The sequence below is a fragment of the Magnolia sinica genome, chromosome 4, assembly GCF_029962835.1.
Source record: "Magnolia sinica isolate HGM2019 chromosome 4, MsV1, whole genome shotgun sequence".
In the NCBI taxonomy this organism is placed as follows: domain Eukaryota; kingdom Viridiplantae; phylum Streptophyta; class Magnoliopsida; order Magnoliales; family Magnoliaceae; genus Magnolia; species Magnolia sinica.
This window is the reverse complement of record NC_080576.1, coordinates 11,054,117-11,063,781: the sequence shown is the minus strand read 5'-3', so window position 1 is coordinate 11,063,781 and position 9,665 is coordinate 11,054,117. Positions and strand designations below refer to the sequence as shown.

Here is a 9,665-nt window from a genome sequence, read left to right as displayed (position 1 = left end):
AGCTTGGCATATGGGCCTACAATAGTGTCCCAAGCCTTACCTTGACAATAACTGGTTCGACCTTCTCTCTATCTTTTTTTTTCACACACACTCACACGCCTGCACACACACCACAATGGGTGCTTGAACCCATAACTTCGTGTTGAAACTCTTGCGAATCTACCACTGAGCCATAGGATCGACCTTGGCTGAAGCAATCTAGGGCTAAAGATCGAAAAACTCATTGTTTTCCACTTGAACCTTTCTAAGCCATTCATTGGTCAAGTCTGTTGCACATGCAAATTATTTTTCAAACATTATTCAAAATTGTTCCAACCAACACATATTTACTATAACAATTTATAAGGAACTAAACTATTATTTTTAGATTCATTTTTCTTAGTGGTAATGAAAAGTTTTGCTGTATCCAAGCGGCCTGGAGGCTCATCATATAAATAGCTTGGATAATTGGAAGATGGCTTAAATTGGAAGGAAAGTCTTGATGCCATAGCCAAAAGCCTTAACCAGCAAGCAGTGGAAGGAGAGATTGAAGAGTCAACTTCGCTTGAATGCAAATCAACGCCTCGCGTTGGATGAGGAGAGGTGGTAGCTAAGTCCTTGATAGGAACTAATGGATCCAGTGGCCTGATTTTACGTACAGTAGTCTTGCAGGGTCCACTTGATGATTGGGCCAGTTCTCATAACTGTGTTCCGTGGCAGCGTACATATATGCATGTGTCGATCTGTGGTTGAACTCTGGCCTTTCCAATGGCTTGAAATATTATTTTATTTTATTTTATTTTTTAATTCTTTTACTCACCCACCCACCCCATGCACACCCACATCCACACTACATGGCACTCGATCCCTGATCTCTGAAACAGAATCTCTCTATCACTGAGTCATGGAGCCGGACTAAAAAACTTAAAATTAGTGTTTATTTGGTAGTGATATCCTCAAATGAGCTAAATAAATAAATAAAATCTGGATAAATAATTTGACTTTTGAGTAAGGGTACTATAACCATTCATGTTCCATGTGAAAGAACCTAAAAATCTATATAGTTGAAATAATCCAACTGACAGCTTTCTTCCGTTGTTTCCATCAATTATATCAGGGCATCAATGGTGTGGATCATTGAAGGTGACCCACATTCAAATGGTAAAGTGGCGATATTTTGGGATGTATTCGCTCAAAATGAAAAAATAAAAAAAGAAAATGATAGAAATTTTTTTTTTTGTTACCTTGGCAAATATGCATGAATGAGATGTAAATACTCTTTTATTTTTTTAAACCAACTTACACGCACGTGCACAAAAATTAAAAATTTTAACATTGAAACACAAGACTACATCTGTCATCGAGTCATGCATGTATCCAAATTATTAGGAAAATATTTAGAAATTCCATATACAAGGCATACAAAAAGTCCAAAGTACTGTGAGCGCCCTCTTTTGTGTGTGTTCACGCAGCGTTATTAAGTCCTCATCTTCTTCCTTTTTTTCAGTAGTCAATTTTAGTTTTAATTTGATTTAAACATAGAGTTGTGTGTTTTATTTGGAGCCACTATTAGTCAAAAGAGGCTTTTAATCTATGATCATCTAAAAATCATAGAATCGTTTAAGGATTGTAAAAATCATAAGATTTTCTAACTTATCTTAAATGACTCGTACGGCTGGTCTACGATTATAAATTTTGAACAAGGGCCTTAGTTATAAAAGAAAAGGATTCAATCCTCTCTTATACTTGCACTAAGTGCAGTCTCTACTTTAAAAGATATATAACTATTAAGAAAATTGTGATCATTACAAATGTGTTAATCATATGACAATACTTTACGTAACCTTATGGGAGATCGAATAGACAAACAAATAAATAAATAAAGATCCTATCTTTATTTCGCAAAGTTAAAAAATAATGGGCACCTAGGTAAACAAAATGAAATAAATGTAATATAAATTAAATGCAGTAAAAGAAAAAAGAAAAGAAAAGTAAGGTTAGTTGTATTGGAATGTGCAGGATGAATTGTGTGTTGAACTTGAATAAGATATAAGAAAGAGAAAATGGAAGCCAATTATCAATTTTCTTGAGTTAGAGAGAGAATAATAAGACACCCCTAATTTGGAAACTACTCATAAATTATCTTACTAATTTTGATGAATTAGGTTATTATGAGTGACTAAAGTAGAACCTAAGTGTGAATATGATCATTGAGTATCCTTGGTAACGGAATCTCCTCATTGATAGAGAACACAAACTAAAGAAATTGGCAAAAATTCCTCATAGTTTTTATACTATTTTCTATTGCTATCTCTATTTCCAGCTCTCCCAAGCGAAGGTTGACATTTTTAAAGAAGTAGCTGTGTTTGTGCCATGTGATTAGTCGGCAATCTGCTTGAAGCTGGGGTGTCTACCGTAACTGTTCAGATTATACGTTATGAGTCTCACTTTAGATGTATCATCGACCTAATATTACAGGGAATTGATCATTAGACCATCCGAATGATAGGTAGGCATTTAGGGCCTGTTTGGGCAATGGGATTAGGTGGGATGGGATTCAACTGGTCCTTACCAATTCCACTCCATGTTTGGGGAGAATGGAAAAGCTTAGAATTAGATAGAAGGAATTGCATTGGGTCGATGCCAATTTCACTCAATGTTAGCAAGTTATGTAGGTCTCACCATGATGTGTGGGCTATTCCACACTGTCCACCCATTTTTTAAGATTATTTTAGAGCATGGGCTAAGAAATCGAGTAAATCTAAAGCTCAAGTGGACCCCACCATAGAAAGCAACGGGGATTGAATACTTACTGTTGAAAACTTCTTTAGGGCCACATAAGTTTTGGATCTATCTCAGTTTTAGGCCCATGCCTTAAAATGAGGTTACGAAACAAATTAATAATTTATGTATAACAAATGTGTGTAATTTCAAATGATGGTGGATATATCCATTCAATGTACCACCGTATAACTAACATAGCATGACATTAATCTTATCTCATGACAACGGACATCCCTGCCATGGGTAATAATTATGTTTTGTGAATTCCATCCCACCTAATCCCTTCTAATCCCACCGCCCAAAGAGGCCCTTAATTTGGATTGTAAAAATGATGAAAGCATCCATCAAATCACTCTAAACTAGTATCCTTGTATAAGAAGCTAGGATTATTTAACCAAACTTATTTTTCGTACTCTTGACTTAGCGACGAAGCGCAGGGAGATTTAATTGGTTTACTTTGAAGTTAATGCACGCCACATGTACGACTTGCAAGGGAAACACTTGCAAGTGCCTGCGTATCGCTGTTTTTCTCTGCCAGAGTATCAAATAACTTCCCATAAACGAAAAAAAGTACGCGTGCGAAGCCGAGGTCCGTCATCCAGACCGTTCACCGGTGGCCCCACCATCCATTTTAAGAAAGCGTCCCGCCTGGCGGCCCCGGAAGTTGGCAGGCAACACGTGGCTCTGAAATGCGAATATCCGCAGAGGGTATCAAAAGCCAGATGAACGGCCTCAAATACACTTATCCTACCACGTGTACGGTTCGCCTCGAGTTTTACGGACGATCACGTGGATCCGGCGGTTATTGCCTGGCTTAAGGCAATCTCGCGGCGCCCAAAAATACGGATGACGATATTTTTGAATTCCTCCCGATAAATCGCTGAATTTGGGGAGAGCGGTACAACTAGGCTATAATTGCCATTGCCGGAAGGCGGCATAGCTATATGTACGGAAAGAAAGCGTCCACATAAAGTTTTTCTATAGGTTAGATGAGCATATGTATCCACACGCACGCACACATTCATTTCGCACGTGGAGAATAATTGATTCGATCCAGAACGTTTATTAGAGTGGGTCCCATTTATAAATTATATCAATTTGAAAAAGAATAAAAGTTAAAATACATTAAGCTCTGTTTATTAGATGAGCGGTCATACATTGATATTTTATAATCTCTTTCGGTAAACTTGATTGTGAGATCATTTCTGTCTAAACTGACCCACAATTTGAACGGCTTGGATTAATCGGCATGGATGGGGCATGGGTATTGCGTATGAACAGTCATGATTAGCCGGCGTATATGGAAAAAAAACACATGATATAAAGCTGAGTCCTATTTTTTTCTCATAGACAAAAATGGCTCGTGAAATGAGGAGTTGCAATTACATTCCCATACTGTGCACGTACTCCCTCACACGTAGAAATGTTGCACACGTGTCTTACATTGGAGCTGCTGATGAAGCAATTCTACTCGTTAGATGCCATCCATCTAAAACTAGACTAACATGTTCATCAGGTGCGCCGTACGTATAAAAATGCATTGAAAGGATTAAGTTCAATTTAATCAACGGTACTGATTATATTTGCAAATATGGGCCACCATACGTAAGAAATCAACCTGATTTTAGAGATATAAGGTTCAGATGGAGGGGATCGCTTGATGGAAGGCTCGGATCTCGCATGGTTTCGCTTTTTTACTCGTGTGAAGATTCTTCGAGAAAGTATTCATTCTTTACTTTCATCTGTTTTCCTTACTTTTTACGGCACCAAGAAAAGACAGCAGCAGAAAAGAAAAGAAAAGAGAGGAGAAGGAGGAAAGACCGGCTGTTTTGCTATAAAAGGGTCGTTTCTCCTCAATTTCATTCTCTCTCCAATCGGCTGTTCTGTAAAAAACAAGTTCTGAAATACCGGTGAGTAGAAAACAGCCAATCGTCTCTCTCTCATTACTCTCAGTTGCAGAAGCTGTGATTGGTGAGTAGTTTTTTTTTTTCTTTTGTGGTTTCTTACCATCTTTTATTTTAATTCTCTTTGAGTTTTAGGGTTTGTTAATTTCCACTTAATTTGGAAAGCAGATGTTCTGAAACCCATCTCTCTCGTAAACTCGGACACAGACACCTTTCGTTTGGTTTTGGGTTTTGAAAGGAAGAAAAGGAGAATGGCGAGAGAGAAAATTCAGATAAAGAAGATCGACAACGTAACGGCTCGGCAGGTGACATTCTCGAAGAGGAGAAGAGGGCTTTTCAAGAAGGCCGAGGAGCTCTCTATCCTCTGCGATGCTGAGGTCGCTCTCGTCATCTTCTCTGCCACCGGAAAGCTCTTTGAGTACTCCAGCTCTAGGTAAATATCTATATATTCACACCAACCTCTCTCTCTCTCTCTCTCTCTCTCTCTCTCTCTCTCCCCTTCCTGGTTTGAGAGAGGGAGACAGCTTTTCAAAATTCAAAGCATATGTTGAATGTCTTACAAACAACAGGATATTTTAATGATGGTCGGGAAACTTATATGAATTAAACGCACCAAAAATCTACTTTACACTAGTTCTTGGGCATTTAGGATCATACACCACCACCACCACCACCATCATCATCGTCTCTCTCTCTCTCTCTCTCTCTCTCTCTCTCTCTCGCTCTCTCTCTCTCTCTCGGGCTCATGGGTTATTTACACCAGAACATGTATGTTTGGGTCTGCATGTATGTACGGAATGACTGCAAGTTTTCAGTGTAGTATCTTTCTTTCGTTCTTTCTATCCTTTGTTTTTTTTTTAAAAAAAAAAATTTCCTTCCTTTTTTCCTCTTCTTTTGGTAGAGTGGAGAAATGGGTTTTGATGATACGTAACTGATGCTTGAATTTCAAGCTTCCCAGAAGAATTTCCATGGCTTGGCTTGGATTGCATTGACGAGTAGAGATGTCTTCATCGGAAACATTTCCTGGCCCATCTAGAGTCACGGAGTTCTCATCGCGATGTCCAGAAATTTGTCAGGGCTTTTACTAGCAATCTTAGCCTTTCCTATTCGTTCTCATGTTTAGGACCTTTTTCATAGATTGAAGTAAATTCAGCGACTCGGGTCGTTGCTTTTATGCCTTTAACGAAATCGGCTTTAATTTCCTTAGGAATTATGGAGCAGTAATGCTAGCATTCCTTGCCTGTATGCTTCTGAAGGGGGATCGTTCTTCTTCTCATGAATCATGGGCTGCAATCTCTGCTATTTCGGCTACATCTGGAAGCACTGCCGGATCAGTAATCCGGTGGAATCAATTTTCGTAAAATGATTTTCTGCTTGTAGAAATGATTGGGGCTGTTTTGTTGGGGGAGAAAAGCGGATAACCAGCGATCTTCTGAGTTGTGTTTCATTTGTCCCGCCATCTGAATGCTTATTTAGTTCAGAACAAAGTAACCCACCCTCGCATTCAACCAAATGTCGATTTTGGGGTACTAAGGAAGTTGAGTCTCAGAATATCGTTGCCAATGGAGTAGTCAAGGTTTGGTTTTGAAGATAAATGAATCCAGAACTCGAATCCAGAACTCACTGTTGAAATTGTTTCCTAAAGTGCAAGGTCTACAAATTTCACGCACAAAACTGAGTCACTTGGTTCACTCAACATCAAGGACATGTTATAGTTTGAAATCATAATAGAACGATGCTGAGAGTTTCAATGACATAATTATCTTTGGGGTCTTGGAAGATTATGGTATTTTGTCAATGCCAAATGTACATTGCAGGAATTTGATAAGCAAGTGGTAATGCAGGTGTTGAAGAGATTGCATGTGAGTTTCTAGGGCATATGTTCTGTAGCCATAAATTACACAAAAATCTAGTAGATGTCAAAGAGGATGAAGCTTCAACAACAAATAAAAGAAGTGGAAGATCTTCTTCAGTCGTATTGGTATGAAGTTTTGATGGTTCGTCAATTTGAAGAATGAAGATGAAGACCACTGAAGATTATGCATGCTAAAAGAGCTATGTTTTTTTTAATTTTTAAAAAGAGTAATGAATTGGTCATAAAATCTGTAAGGATTCTGGGCTCCGTTGCTGGTTTTGAAAACCATTTTCTGTTTTGAAGAGATGCTTCAGAGAATTTGAGACACTGTCACACTAAGGAACCTTACTCCCAACACTTTCCCAGCCATTGTTGTAATATTTCCTTTTTAGCAGTGTTCTCTATTTCCTATGCGTGGTGTGAGTCTCTGGCATGCCAATGTGCTTCTCCCATGGGGGTCCATGTGCAGAGATGGTCAGCAGATGGAACTATCCACCATCAGTTGCGTGTTATTTCAGATGGGTTCTCAGTCCAATAATCTTGCTCAAGGATGATTACGATTGCTGATTTTAGAGAAATTTGTGATGTCAAAAGTTCTTTTCAACCGTCCCCACGGAGTGTTGGAAGCTAATGATCAAAATTATCTGCTTATCATGACCTTTGGATTGGGACCCGCCTACAACATACCTCTAAAGATGAGTGGTTCCTATCATCTTACCATCTTTTCTTGTGGGCTAATGGGGCAACTCATGATAGATGAAATTATTTCCCACATGTCATGTATAATTTCTCATCTCTCTCATTGCCAACGTATGGTAGAGCCGTTAAAATTACATAAAATGAGTTTTACTTTTGTCTTGTGGAACAATTTCTCAAAAGAAGGCATATGGATTTGCATAATTTAAATTTCGAGCCTATCCTCATTTTCATCAAGCGCATTTAGTTCAAAAGATTTTAATACTAGCAAGCGCAAGGAGAAATGCAGGTTTCTTCTGTTTCAATGTCAAGAATGTGGAGAAGGAAAATAGATTAGGATAAGTTTCCTTCTAAAAGAGAAGTATTCCAGCTTGGGTTTTCCATCTGTTCAAAAGATTTTAGTACCAGCAAGTGCGAGGAAAAATGCAGGTTTCTTCTGTTTCAATGTCAAGAATGTGGAGAAGGAAAATCGAGTAGAATAAGTTTCCTCATTGATATCCTTGAATGGCTTGATTAGCATCATCATGGTCTTGTTCTAGCTATCTTAGATGGGCTTTACCGACCACTAAAAAAATTCCTTCCAGGCCCTATCTTTGGGACGTTAAAAAGCTTCCTTCGGAGGGTGTACTAGAGGCTAGAGTTTTTATTGTTGAGGACAATGACCACCTTGGCTTTTGGTAAGAGGCACTTTTGGAAGGTAAAAATAGGCCTTTTTGCATCTTAGGAGAGGGGCATTATTCTAAAGTAAAAAGGGGTCTTTTCACTCATCTCCTCAAGTTAGGGCATGCTATTGAAAGGTAAAGAGATTACATCTTGTCCTTTGAGAGGGTTCTCTAGTGTCTTAGTGAGGTGGAGAGGAGAGACAGAGAGTTTCTCTCAAGGGATGGGTTTTTTAAGGATTTTTTACTATGTGTTGACATGGTGGAGAGAAGAGGTGGGAAATTTTTTTGAAAGTTATTTTGGTATGTGGATTTAGAAGAGATAAGAGATGTCATGTTTGTTCATTGTATGTGAACAATTTGCTTCTTTTATTATCTTATGTTCTTCTTATTTTGCTAGTGAAGCAATTTGTTGGCACCTCATGAATTTAGTCATATGATATGACGAATCAACATTTTTTTTTTTGAAAAGTCGCATATTATATTAGCGAAGGAAAGAAATTACAAAACAGCAAGGTTGCACCGCCGAGGGAGCTACACATCCTATTACAAAGCTAGGAACAACAAATTACAACCCTTTAATTTGTCTACGTTAACAGCCCACTCAGTTACTAACGATCTAGCTCTAGCAGCAACATAATTTGCTGATTTAGAAATCCCATTGAAACATCTACCATTTCTTTCTTCTCAAACTGCCCACTAGATGGCAAGAAGGGCCAATCTTCATACGACGAATTAACATGTCTCTTCCTCAAATCATTTTCATGTATACTCAAATCTACAGTGATGGTTAGTTAACATTGTCTTCACACAATCAATTACGCATACGGTTGAATCACTACCAACCTACCACATATGATAGCTCAGTTCATTTCCTGAATTTCATGATGAGGAGTTCCCAATTTTCGTTGCCATAACATTTACCATACTTTTCACACAAAACTCATTGTCATATGAGTAAATGAATTGAATAGTGATTATCACAATCATCAAGGAACAATCAATGCTCCATCCGTTCAACAATCTCTAGTCAAGCCCTCGATGAGTATGTAAGCTTGTCAACCAATATTATGTGTCAATTTCTAACAACGATATCTCATGTGCCTCTACTTTTTTCAAGTTGGCTTCTACGGGAGTTTCATCCACTTTGCTGTGAATGTTACGGATGGTGTCTTGTGTTTTTTTTTTTTGATTTTTTAAATTTTTTTTTAACAACACGAATATTTCATTTCACAGGAAAATATACAGCCATTCGGGAGGGTCCTTACAAAAAGGAGAGGACCCCTCCTATCATATAAACTCAATCTGCACAAAAACTTCCCGACAAGGAAAGGAAAAATGAAGAAAACAAAAAGGACCCCAACTACATAATCCTAATATTCCCCATACCAGCTTTATCCAAGAGAAGGGACCCACGCACCAGTCTTGGATGGACGGCACGCGAATCGTACAGCCTATTTGGGCATCCTTCACTAGCCATTCTGGCCAATGCATCCGCAATCGAGTTCCCTTCTCGGTAATGTGGTTGAATTGAAGATCAAGGGAACGCCGAAATAGTTGAATTTTTCCCAGCTTGTACCAGATGTTCCAAGAGTTGTGGCAGAAAGGATTTTCAACTGAATTAGCAATGGTCATCGAGTCAGATTCCATAATTATATTGGAAAGTCCCAAATTAGAACAAATCGTGATGCCATCGAGCATGGCTTGGGCCTCAGCAATAGTGTTTGTAGTATGGCCGTAGTTTTTGTGAAAGGCGAAAATAAGGTTGCCTTGGTGATTGTTCACTCC

At 38.4% G+C, this 9,665-nt stretch overlaps 1 protein-coding gene across 3 annotated transcripts in view; it reads left to right on the top strand.

Moving 5' to 3' along the window:
• Positions 1 to 4,527: 4,527 nt before the first annotated feature.
• The window catches only part of LOC131242427 (MADS-box protein JOINTLESS), a 28,633-nt gene continuing 23,495 nt past the window's right edge, over positions 4,528 to 9,665 (top strand). The window contains exons 1-2 of one of the 3 annotated variants that reach the window (XM_058241045.1): positions 4,528 to 4,734; positions 4,836 to 5,100. In XM_058241045.1, coding sequence (XP_058097028.1) covers positions 4,919 to 5,100 — 182 coding nt within the window. In that variant the 5' untranslated portion in view covers positions 4,528 to 4,734; positions 4,836 to 4,918. The remainder of the gene's footprint in view (positions 4,735 to 4,835; positions 5,101 to 9,665) is intronic. The other 2 variants (XM_058241044.1, XM_058241043.1) reach the window with 2 other exon arrangements.